Source organism: Zingiber officinale, chromosome 4B (assembly GCF_018446385.1).
Source record: "Zingiber officinale cultivar Zhangliang chromosome 4B, Zo_v1.1, whole genome shotgun sequence".
Lineage (NCBI taxonomy): Eukaryota > Viridiplantae > Streptophyta > Magnoliopsida > Zingiberales > Zingiberaceae > Zingiber > Zingiber officinale.
The window spans coordinates 56,834,860-56,848,026 of NC_055993.1; the positions used below are offsets into that span (position 1 = coordinate 56,834,860).

At 50.2% G+C, this 13,167-nt stretch overlaps 1 protein-coding gene across 1 annotated transcript; it reads right to left on the reverse strand.

The window, feature by feature from the left end:
- Positions 1 to 12,013: 12,013 nt before the first annotated feature.
- Positions 12,014 to 12,937, reverse strand: LOC121978268 (tetraspanin-8-like). Its single transcript, XM_042530636.1, has 2 exons — positions 12,434 to 12,937; positions 12,014 to 12,334 (listed from the first exon to the last, which is right to left on the reverse strand). The coding sequence occupies exons 1-2, from the start codon at positions 12,935 to 12,937 to the stop codon at positions 12,014 to 12,016; spliced, it is 825 nt and encodes a 274-aa protein (XP_042386570.1).
- Positions 12,938 to 13,167: the final 230 nt, after the last annotated feature.

Sequence of the window (13,167 nt, forward strand, 5' to 3'; positions counted from 1 at the left end):
AAATATGTTCGAAATCGGTTGATGAATTTAAAGAGCTCGGAATGACACAAAACCAGTTACTATGTATTCCTTTAATTCTCTTGATTATATCCATTTATTCCAACATTAATTTGACCTAATATATTGAAATCAATGATTTTTTAAACATGAATGTGTCCAAAAAATTTGATTTGCATTCAAAAATTTATTGAATTTAATATATTAGGCCAAATTAATATTTGATGGTATTGTTATAATCATGAGAACTAGAGGAACACATAAGAACTGATTTAGTATCAGTTCAATCTCTCTAGGTCCATCAACCATTGATCCTGTCCGAATGCTGAATCGATGGACGCTGGGCACGTAGCGCTCTCCCAACCGATGACGTGGCTCTCTGACTGACCGTATGGAGCTCCGGTGAACCTGCAAAGAGGTCGAGCCGGGAAGGGGTTCCCAGCGACGACCCTCCGACGCTCAAGTCAGGTAAGGGGAAAACAAGAAGGTGGCTCCAAGGATCGAAGATTGTGTACCTCCGGCGAAGTGTGAGGCTCCTTATATAGAGTTGTGAAGAGGCTCATGCACATATACCGAGGAGAATACGTGTCCTCTAACCATACCGCAGTATGGGCTTGTCAGAAGAGCTTACCTGACACCATACTGCTACAGTCTGAGCACATTTCTGATGGGACAGCGAAACCCTCTGTCGTAAGATCCTGCGTATGGCCTGGTCGTTGAACATACCCGTTGTCAGAGGATATTCCCTTGTCCTTTTGTCTCTTCTTACCCCATCCCGAGCGTCCGGCCGGTCGGCAGTCCCCTCACGTCCGACCAGTCGTATGTGCTAGTCCGCTCAGGAGTTCCCGGTTGTGTGCTCTGTGGAGACTGTTTGCAGTATTACTACTTTAAGCCTTCGGCCGAGCGGGTTACCCGCTCGGCCATACAACCCTGTTCAACATGAGCGTCAGAACCCCGACTCCCGATCGGGAACTTTCGGCCGGTCGCCCCAATCTTTGTCCACTCGGACAAACCCCTGGTTCAACTTTTACCTTTCGATCTCCACGTGGCATTGACTCTGCTTAAAGGGGGTCCCCCCTCCTTATTACCGGATCACTTGCCTCCCCTTCAAGTCTAGTCGAAGGAGGCGTTAAGTCCGACTGACTGGACCCGGCGCTCGGACGGTCCGTGGAATGCTTATCCGTTCGGCTTACATTCTTCATCACGCGCGTTCGGCGCCATCAACGGATGGACTGTCAAAACTGGCGCCTTTGGGATCCCCTCGGAATGTGTGTCAAATCCGCCCCATTAAGGCCGAGCACGCGTGCTGCACGCGGTAATGACGTTCATTAAATGTGCCCCATGCGGTAGCGCCATGTGGCATCTCTGATGCCGTCAGCGTACGGCGGCGGCGTTACCTCCGATGGGACTGCTGCTGTTTGAAATGGACGGTTAGATGTGGGTATTGATCCTCATGACCTGCATCCAACGGTTGAGGCCGTCCGGGCCAATCCCTATAAAATCTGCTCCTTCTCCTCCGCCGCGTTCCTGCCCTCGCGTGTTCCACAATTCTCCCTCCGGCGACCTCGTTTCTCTGCTTCCAGGCGATCTCCAGCGCCCTTGCAACCCCTTTTTCTGATCGTCTTCGTCCTTGTAAGCTCAGCTCTCCTGTTATTCCGTCATTCCTTCGCATCGTTCTTTAGCTGTTCCTCCTTCTGCCGTCTATTTTCTCTCTTCTTTCCGTCTTTTATCGCGTTCACTTTTCCGATCATGTCGAGCACTTCACAATCGTCGGCCTTTGCTCCTGGTCTTTGGTATACAACCACGAAGAGCCGGTTTGATGAAGAAGACACACTACGCCTTGTGCGTACTTATGAGTTCCCCACTGACCTTGAAATAATATTAGCCACTCCTTTCGATTGGCCCCATGTCCCGCCGTCCGGCACTGTTTGCTTTTTCTGGGATCAATTTTTGGCCGGCCTGTGGTTTCCTCTACATCACTTTATCTTGCAAGTATGTAATTATTTTCGCATCCCGCTTGGCCAACTCGTTCCGAACTCCATTAGGTTGCTGTGCGGGGTAGTGATTCTTTTCAAGTTGAACGATATCCCTCTGGACCCTAAAATCTTCCATTACTTATACTATCCAAAACAATCCGAGTGGGGCACCTTCATTTTCCAAACTAGGATTGGTTTTGTTCTTTTTAGCAATATGTCGAGCTCCAACAAGCACTGGAAGGAATACTTTTTCTATGTGCGCTTCCCCGAGTTGCCGACTTTCCGAACAAAGTGGCAGACTGCGGTGCCGACCCAACCAGAGCTCGGCAAGTACAAGAGCGATCCGGCCTACCTCCATGCAGCTAACCGCCTGGTCGGCCAACGATACAACATTGATAAGCTGCTACTTAAGGGAGTGATGCACTTGTTCGGCTTATCTCCCGTTCAGGCCGGCATTCCTTGCAACATGGGTAAGGGTTTCTCTTTACCTTTCTCCTTTGCTCTAACTGATTTATTTTTGTTTTCCGCAGCCGAGATCATGTGGCGTGCTAAAGCTACCGAGCGCCTGAAGTTGAGAGCCGCTGAGATTGAGGCGGCTACCGAAAAGGAGGTCACTGAGCGGGGGCTTGTCCTAGCCAGCTCGGGGATTGAAGGGACACAGTCCGCCCCTGAAGTATCAGCCGCCCGAGCCCCTGTACCAGAAGCTGCGGGTGATGCTACTTCATCTGCCCCGGTCGGGGTGGAGATTCCACCTATTGATGATGTTCCACTAAAGACCCAGAAGAGGCGCCGGACGGACCCAACGCCACCATCGATCACTTCTAGTGAACAGCTTTCTGAGCGAGGGGGTATCCCTACCGAGTGGGAAGAAGGGGCACCAGTGTCCGTCGAAGCGATCTCTTCAGATCGAACACCCCCCAGCATGGCTTGCCTGCGGCGCTCCCCGAAGTGGAACCGACTGGTTCTCTCCCCCGCATCCGCCGTCGCCTTAGGCGCTTGGGTGACCTCTCTACTATTGGGGAGCCTTCCGGTCAGGCAGCTGAGACCGAGGATGATCTGAGTGGCCCTCGGGTGATCAAGACTGTTTTGTGTTTTCCTTCAGAGGAATATCTTTTGGCGGCTGATCGGCCCGCGAGCCCTGAGCAGCAAATCACCCTAACTGGGCCTCTTGCCAAAGTTTGGGAGGACGCCCGGATTCACGTTGCGCTGATGACTCCCAGTCAGTTGGGAGACAGCAATCTGCAGCAGGCCACCGGGGTATGTTCTTTCTTTCCATTTTTTTTTTTTTTGACATCCCTTCCTCTGCGCAGAACTGGGTAGAACAGATTGTCATTAGCAATCGCCTGGCCGAGCTGGAAAACGACCTAAAAAAGCTCAAACTCTCGGGGGAAAGTCAGGGGCAGTCATCCGCCGAGCTGGAGAAGACTAAAAAGCTTTTGGAATCCGAGCGGCAAAAGTCCTCCGAGCTAGCGGCGAAGGTGACTCGGCTCGAATCTGTGGTCAAGAAGCGCGACCACGATATAAAGCTTGCAACCAACCGGAAGCTTCAGGCCATCTCCGACCTGGATATCATGAAAGTGAAGAATCAGGGATTTGATCAGCGTGTCAAGGAGTTGGGCACCCTCTTGTCCACCGAACGGGAAGGCCGCTCGGCCGATCAGGCTAAATTTGAAGGGGATTTGAAAGATCTCCAGGCTGCCCTTGATGCTTCCCGAGCCACGCTCAAAGAATATCAAGACGGGGAGCCTGGCCGATAGGCTGAAGTGCGGAAAGCTTTCGTCCGCTTGGACGAGTTCGGTGAAAAGTTCAGCGACAAGCTGTCTCTAACTTTTGAAGAGGCTATCAAGGTGGCGGTTGTTTATTTGAAGACTAAGGGCCATCTACCCGCCGAGCTGTCCATCCCCCCAAAAGATCTGGCTGTCATGATGGGCTCTATCCCTGACGCCCTTTTTAATTTCGATGAGTGAGGAGTATTTGAACCATTTTTTGTATGCCCGTCATTCGGTGCAAATACTCTTGTTGTTACTTCTTTTTTCTGTCCGCCGTTTGACGTAAATGAACTCTGTTTTTTGTTTGTTATTTGATTGCTCGACCAGTATTCATCCTTAACCTTTGTTTCGGCCAGAATTTTTTCACGCTAAGTATTCTTTAAAAGGGAGCAGCTCGGCCATGATATTCTCGTCTTAATAGCAGGACCTGTTACTGGTCGGCGCTTACAACCGGGTCGTACCATGCGAAAAGATATCTGTCCGGATGGTTTATAGACGCCGGTTCGTCTCTCGATTCTTAACGTCGGAGCTCGACGGTCTTCCGCTCGGAGGGTTTATAGTCGCCGGCTCAACTCTCGATTTTTAACGTCGGAGCTCGATGGTCTTCCGCTCGAAGGGTTTATAGTCGCCGGCTCGACTCTCGATTTTTAACGTCGGAGCTTGACAGTCTTCCGCTCGGAGGGTTTATAGTCGCCAGCTCGACTCTCGATTTTTAACGTCGGAGCTCGACGGCCTTCCGCTCGGAGGGTTTATAGTCGCCGGCTCGACTCTCGATTTTTAACGTCGGAGCTCGACGACCTTCCGCTCAGAGGGTTTATAGTCGCCGGCTCGACTCTCGATTTTTAACGTCGGTGCTCGACGGTCTTCCGCTCGGAGGGTTTATAGTCGCCGGCTCGACTCTCGATTTTTAACGTCGGAGCTCGACGATCTTTTGCTCGGAGGGTTTATAGTCGCCGGCTCGACTCTCGATTTTTAACATCGGAGCTCGACGGCCTTTAAGGCTAATTTCAACACTGCCGTTCGGCGAAGACTGCCAAATGCATTTACCATTTTGCTTCCTGTATTAAAAGAACACAGGCAACCAAGAGATACACCAAATGAATTACATCAGTGCACCTCTCACCCAGCTCGGTACGGCTGGAGATGATTTGCGCTCCATGGTCAGTCCAGTTGCCGTCCATCTTCATCTTCTAAATAATAAGCACACGAGCGGAGCTTTTCTATAACTTTGAAGGGACCCGCCCAAGGAGCCTCTAGCTTGCCAACGTCGCCGACCGACTTTACTTTCTTCCAGATTAGGTCGCCGACTTGGAAGGCTCTAGGGATCACGCGACGGTTGTAGTTCTGCTTCATCCTTTGTCGGTACGCCATCAGCCGGACGGATGCCTTAGCCCGTTCTTCATCGACCAAGTCTAACTCCAGCTGCCTCCGCCCGGCGTTGTCTTCATCGTAGTTTTAGACCCAGACGGACTCTACGCCCACTTCAACTGGAATCACTACTTCACCACCATACACTAAGTGGAATGGCGTCACGCCCGTTCCCTCCTTCGGGGTCGTTCGGATGGCCCATAGGACGCCCGACACTTCATCCGCCCAGCTTCCTCCCAAATGGTCGAGCCGAGCGCGCAGAATGCGAAGAATTTCTCGGTTGGCTACTTCGGCTTGACCATTGCTTTGGGGATACACCACGGACATGAAGTGTTGCTCGATGTCATAGCTTTTGCACCATTTTTCGAGCAACTTTCCCGTGAACTGCCGCCCGTTATCAGATATGAGCCGACGAGGAATGCCGAACCGACAGATTATATGCTGCCAGATGAACTTTTTGACCATTTGCTCAGTGATCTTCGCCAGCAGCTCGACCTCCACCCATTTAGAAAAGTAGTCGACCGCCACCAGTAGAAACTTCTGCTGACCGGTCGCCATAGGGAACGGACCCACAATATCCATTCCCCATTGGTCGAACGGACAAGATACGGTAGATGCTTTCATCTCCTCTGCCGGTCGGTGGGAGATGTTGTGGTACTTCTGGCAGGAGAGGCACGTCGTGACGGTCCGAGCGGCATCTGCTTGCAGCGTTGGCCAGAAATACCCGGCCAGCAGGATCTTCCTGGCCAGAGATCGTCCGCCTGGATGTCCTCCGCACGCTCCTTGGTGTACTTCCTGGAGGATGTATTCAGCGTCCTCCGAGCTCATGCACTTTAAAAGTGGGCGGGAGAAAGCCTTCTTGTAGAGTTGGTCGCCAACGAGTGTGAACTGACTGGCTCTCCTTCTCAATAGATGGGCTTCCTCCCGATCGGACGGTGTCACACCCGAGTGTAGAAACTCCATGATGGCTGTCCTCCAATCGCTCAGAAACGCGACGCCCTCCATCCGATCGATATGCGCCACCAAGGATACTTGTTCAATTGGCTGTTGTATGATGACTGGTGATATTGAACTTGCAAGTTTGGCTAACTCATCTGTAGCCTGGTTCTCCGCTCGGGGTATCTTCTGGATAATTACCTCTCTGAAGTTGGCCTTGAGCTTTTCAAAGGCTTCAGCGTAGAGCTTGAGTCGAGCGTTGTTAATCTCAAAAATGCCCGAGAGTTGCTGAGCGGCCAACTGGGAGTCCGAATGGATTGTCACCCGACCGGCTCCTACATGCCGAGCTGCCTGCAAGCCGGCTATGAGGGCTTCGTACTCCGCTTCGTTATTTGTGGCTCTGTAGTCTAGCCGAACGGATAAGTGCACCCTTTCTTCTTGGGGAGAGAGTAATAGCACTCTAATCCCGCTCCCGATCCGAGTGGACGATCCGTCCACAAATATTTTCCACATGGCTTCGGGTTCTGGCTTTTGCACTTCGGTGACAAAATCTACCAAGGACTGCGCCTTTATCGCCGACCGGGGTTGATACTGGATATCAAACTCACTCAACTCCGTTGTCCACTTGATGAGCCGTCTGGACGCTTTTGGGTTAAGCAGCACTCTTCCCAATGGGCTATTCGTTCGAACTATGATGGTATGTTAGCGGAAATAAGGACGAAGTCGCCGAGCGGCGAGGACCAAAGCAAAAGCTAGCTTCTTGAGCCCAGTGTAGCGAGATTCAGCGTCTTTTAAAATATGGCTTAAGAAATACACCGGTTCTTCTCTGCTTGCCCTCACTAATGCCGAGCCTACTGCCTTCTCGGTTGAAGATAAATAGATACAGAGCGGCTCACCCATAGCTAGCTTGGCTAGCACGGGCAAAGAGTTCAGATATGCCTTCAATTCTTCAAACGCCCAATCGCATTCCTCGCCCCAATGGAACTTGGTAGCTTTGCGCAGGATTTTGAAAAAAGGGAAGCTCCGGTCATCAGTCTTTGAGATGAATCTGGACAATGCTGTTATCCGACCGGTCAAGCGCTGTACTTCCCTTAGATTTCTTGGGGGCGGCATGTCTTGTAATGCTTTCACTTTGCTGGGATTGGCCTCGATACCCCGCTCGACCACTATATAGCCCAAGAAACGCCCGCCTTTTGCCCCGAACAGACACTTCTGAGGGTTCAGCTTAACTCCATACTTCCGCAGCGTTCGAAAAGTTTCCTCCATGTCTTTAAAGAGATCGGCTGCTCGGACGGATTTGATGAGAATATCATCCACGTACACTTCCAAATTTCGTCCGATCTGCTCCTTGAACACTCTGTTCATCAGGCGCTGGTAAGTTGCTCCAGCGTTCTTCAGTCCGAACGGCATCACATTATAGCAGTAAGTGCCGTCTGCTGTAATGAAGCTGACCTTCTCTTGATCTTCTCGGGCGAGCGGCACTTGATGGTAGCCCTGATAGGCGTCGAGCATGCATATTAACTCGCAGCCGACTGTGGAGTCCACCAGTTGATCGATCCGGGGTAGAGGATAAAAATCCTTTGGGCATGCTTTATTGAGATCTCGGAAATCGATGCAAACCCTCCACTTGTTGCCCGGCTTGGAGACTAGCACCACGTTCGCCATCCAGCTCGGGAACTGGACCTCGCGTATGTGGCCGGCCTCCAGGAGCTTCTTAAGCTCCGCTCGGATGATGACATTTTGTTCAGCGTTGAAGTCCCTCTTCCTTTGCTTCACCGGCCGAGCGTCCGGTCGGACGTGGAGCTCGTGCTGCGCTATACTTGGCGAAATTCCAGGCAGCTCATGCGTCGACCAAACGAAGACATCGTAGTTTTTCTAGAGACATTTGATCACTTCCTTTTTCTGGCTTGCCTCCAGATCGGCCGTGATGAAGGTGGTTGCTTCCGGTCGGGTCGGGTGAATCTGCACTTCCTCTTTTTCTTCATAAACCAAAGAGGGTGGTTTTTCAGTTATGGCGTTCACCTCGATCCGTGGCGTTTTCCGAGCGGAGTTAGCTTCTGCTTGGACCATCTCGACGTAGCATCGCCGAGCCGCCAGCTAGTCTCCTCTTACTTCTCCTACTTTATCCTCAACCGGGAACTTGATTTTCTGGTGGAAGGTGGAGACGGCCGCTCGGAACTCGCTGAGCGCCGGTCGCCCTAAGATGACATTGTATGCTGAAGGAGAGTTGACCACGACGAAGTTGGCAGTCCTCGTCCTTCTGAGCGGTTCCTCTCCCAGCGAAATACCCAGTCGAACCTGTCTGACCGGCATAACTTCATTGCCCGTAAACCCATAGAGGGGGGTTGTCATGGGCAGCAGCTCGGCTCGATCAATTTGCAGTTGGTCGAAGGCCTATTTGAATATAATATTGACCGAGCTTCCTGTATCGATGAAAATGCGGTGAATAGTATAGTTAGCTATTACCACTTTGATGAGGAGAGCGTCGTCATGTGGCACTTCGACTCCTTCCAAGTCCCTGGGCCCGAAACTGATTTCGGGACCGCTCACCCGTTCTTGGCTGCAGCCGACCGCATGGATCTGAAGCTGCCTGACGCTCGCCTTCCTTGCTCTGTTGGAGTCGCCTCCGGTCGGCCCGCCAGCAATGATGTTGATTTCGCCTCGGGAAGTGTTACTTCTGTTTTCTTCTTCCCGAGCGAACGGCCTAGGCCGCTCCCTAGGCACCCGGGGATTGTCCTCGTGCCTTTAAGGGTAATACCGTTCGGGAGACTGATGTTGTCGCCTGTCGGGTATCCGCCGATCGGCCTCATGATGTCGTTGTCTCCTATCGGATGATGGTGATTGACGATGGCCACCCCGGGGCACGGGGTGGGCGATCAGGGGAAGGCTCCGGCAATCTCTTATATTATGCATGTCTGTCCAATGGAATGAACAAAACATTGGGGTCCATACCTTCTTTTTAGGTTTGGGCCGCTCGGTAGATACTTCTTGAATGGCGTGGGATCTTGCATGTTGCTGGGGGCGGACTACTTCAGCTCGCGGTCCTCTGGGTGGCTGATGAGCAGTGTGCGTCTTCCGCTCGGTAGGGGGTGGACGCTCGGTTGGAGCTTCCTTCCTTCGGGCCGCTTGGGCTTCCTCCGCATTGATATATTCATTAGCCCGGTGTAACATATGATCATAGTCTCGGGGCGGCTTTCAAATAAGTGAACGGAAGAAGTCACCGTCCACGAGGCCCTGTGTAAACGCGTTCATCATCGTTTCTGAGGTGGCCGTTGGAATATCCATGGCCACCCGGTTGAACCGTTGGATATAAGCTCTGAGCAGCTCTCTGGGCTCTTGTTTGATGGCAAATAGGCTCACGCTAGTCTTCTGATAATGCCGACTGCTTGCAAAATGGTGGAGGAAGGCCGTGCGGAAGTCCTTGAAACTTGTAATGGATCCGTCCGGCAGCCTTCGAAACCACCGTTGCGCCGATCCCGAGAGGGTGGTAAGGAACACTCGGCACTTTACTCCATCTGTGTATTGATGAAGGGTGGTTGTGTTGTCGAACTTACCCAGGTGATCGTCCGGGTCGGTGGTTCCATTGTATTCACCGATCGTCAGGGGCACATAGTGCTTTGGTAGAGGGTCCCGCAAGATGGCCTCCGAGAATTGACGGTTGATCCGCTCGGGGGAGGTGTCCGCTCGGGGGGCCTTGCCTTTTCTGTTGTCTCGTATCGACACTTCGTCTGATGAAGATCCTCGATCACGATTGACTGCTGCGGCTTCAGGAGGCGTGCGGAATAGGGCCCGATGAAACGGAACCGTGGCAGCGGGTGCTTCCGCTCGGCCTCCCGATGCGGACGTCGCTTGTTGCTCCATCCGCTCGGCTTGTGCCTTCTGTTTTTGTTCCACAAGCTTAGCTGTTCTTGTCTCGATCAGAGCGTCGAGCTCCTCTGTAGAGAGCATCACCGAGTGCGGTCGTCCAGCTTCGTCCATTGTTTCCGATCGGATACAGGAGCGTTCCCACAGACGACACCAAATTGATCCTGTCCGAACGCTGAATCGATGGACGCTGGGCACGTAGCGCTCTCCCAACCGATGACGTGACTCTCTGACTGACCGTATGGAGCTCCGGTGAACCTACAAAGAAGTCGAGCCGGGAAGGGGTTCCCGGCGACGACCCTCCGACGCTCAAGTCAGGTAAGGGGAAAACAAGAAGGTGGCTCCAAGGATCGAAGATTGTGTACCTCTGGCGAAATGTGAGGCTCCTTATATAGAGCTGTGAAGAGGCTCACGCACATATACCGAGGCGAATACGTGTCCTCTAACCATACCGCAGTATGGGCTTGTCAAAAGAGCTTACCTGACACCATACTGCTACAGTCTGAGCACATTTCTGATGGGACAGCGGAACCCTCTGTCGTAAGATCTTGCGTATGGTCTGGTCGTTGAACATACTTGCTGTCAAAGGATGTTCCCTTGTCCTTTTGTCTCTTCTTACCCCATCCCGAGCGTCCGGCCGGTCGGTAGTCCCCTCACGTCCGGCCGGTTGTATGTGCTAGTCCGCTCGGGAATTCCCGGTTGTGTGCTCTGTGGAGACTGTTTGCAGTATTACTACTTTAAGCCTTCAGCCGAGCGGGTTACCCGCTCGGCCATACAACCCTGTTCAACATGAGCGTCAGAACCCCGACTCCCGACCGGGAACTTTCGGCCGGTCGCCCCAATCTTTGTCCGCTCGGACAAACCCCTGGTTGAACTTTTACCTTTCGACCTCCACGTGGCGTTGACTCTGCTTAAAGGGGGTCCCCCCTCCTTATTACCGGATCAACCATATTCAGACTTTTTTTTTGAAAAAATAATCCGACAAACTGGATTCAGTCATGAAAGAGTAACGATGCTCAACAATCCGTTGAATCCATGGATTCGTCACAAAATGGACATATATATAATCGGTTGATGAACTTACAAAGCTCAGAATAATATGAAACTAGTCATATATGTTTCTCTAATTATCTTAATTGTATTCATGCCTTCAAATATTAATTTGACTAAATATATTGAGATCAGTGATTTTTTTTAATATGAATGTGTCCAAAAAATTTAATTCTTGTTCAAAAATTCACTGATATCAATATATTAGGTCAAATTGATATTTGAATGTATGGACATAATCAGGGGAATTAGGCGAACACATAGAACTAATTTCATATCATTCTGAACTTTCTAGGTTTATTAACCAATTTCGGACACTTTCACTTTTATTTTTAATTTTTGCCCATTTCACAACGAATAATTCATCACAAAGTTTGCAACGAATATTGATTTCGTTACAAAATTTACAATGAATCTTGAATTCCGTTGCAAAGTTTGCAATGAATATTGAATTTCATCATTAATTGGCAATGAGTTTTATGATGAAATATAATTTTTTGCCAATTGACGACGAAACTATTTTGTTGCTATATTCGTTGTTCATTAGTGGCAATTTCTTATTTTGTCCCTAAATGGTTTTAGATTTGGGATGGAAATTTTTCATCCCTAATTTTTGTCCTTAGATGCAGGTTTTTTTAGTGGTATAAGTGTAGGAAATTCAATATATTGTGATTTTCATTGTCATTTTGCCTTTGTCTTCTCAATTGATAAAGAATGAAAAAGATTAAATTCTATAACTCAAACACATAAAAGAAATAGATAGAATATTTTGTCAACTGACGTCATTAATTTGACTACGAAGTAATGGTATTATCTACGCTCAAAAACATTGTAGCATGAAACCATATGGTGCTGCCACCAATCTGATCATGTACATCTCAATATCACATGTCGTTCACCTAGTGCTTGATGAATAAGAAGGAATATTGCAGCCTTCAATGCCTTGCTTACCATGTCTCCATTTAGTTGGCGAAAAAAAAAACTGACAAATCAAAACAAATAGTGCTCGAAAAGAGATGACAATTGTACAAAATATTTAATTAATTAGCTTGCTCAGCGATATCCACCGCCACGGTAATACTGCTCGTATCGCTTGGTGTTGTTGTTGCGCCGAGCACAACACCCAATCGAGTAGATGAGGATCAAAAACACAATGAGGCAAACGTTAAAGATAGACACCTCTTTCCACCTGCTCTTGATGGTCGCAAGCACACCTGCTTTGCACGACCCGCACTCGTAGCACAGCTTCTTCTCCTCGTTGCTCCACCGTTGGCAATCCGCGTCCGTCGATTTGAGCCCCGTCGCCGGGGTTGTCCAGAAAGTGGCATTCTGGTACACGAATCCGCAGACCGTTGGGGGCTTGCAGCAGCCCGACTGCCCCCATTTTTTGAAGAAAATTTAAGATTATAAGCAACGATGATATCAGTCATTTGTACAAAGAGACATGTGTGCAGGTGATACATATACATGTACCTGGACGGGAGAGAGATTTTTCATGAAGAATTCATTCGCCTGCAGACCCACCAATTGCTGAAAGCCACCGCAAACTCTGGCATCCTTGAGGCAATCGATGATTTTCTCCCACGTCTTCCAATCCGCCACCATCTTTTGTAGCCAATCGTTGTAGTCACCAAGCCTGTACTCCTTGAAGCCCACCCCGGCCACCGTCTCTCCCACGCCCTTGTTGGTGACCACGAAGGCAAGGATGGCGAAGATGATCATGGCGAGGATGAGGACGAAGAGGACGAAGAGATAGAGCCACATGAAGAAGGAGAGGCGTGCGCAGGAGCCGACCAGGCCGAGGACAGAGACCACAAAGAGGAAGCCGCCCAAGACGAGGAGGGGGAGGTAGAGGAATTCCTCGCATTGGGTGGCAGAATTGAGGCGGAAGTATAAGCCGGATCCGATAATGGGAAAGGATATGAGGAGGGTCAGGAAGTTGAGTACACCAACGAGTGTGTTGCTCACCTGAATCATTCTTCTTCTTCTCAATTAAATTAGATGATATATATCTAGAAAGATGAAGGAGAAGAAGAACAAGAAGGAGAATCGATGATGACGTGACGATTTCTTTTCTGCTTGCTTCTCCCTACCTCTCGCTTTCTCTGGTTGAAGGGATGGGGAAACCGAATCGTAACTATTGCCTATTTTCTGTAATGAGCATGTGGTTTGAGTCGTAGTTCTCCCATGGAAATTGGAATCGGTGA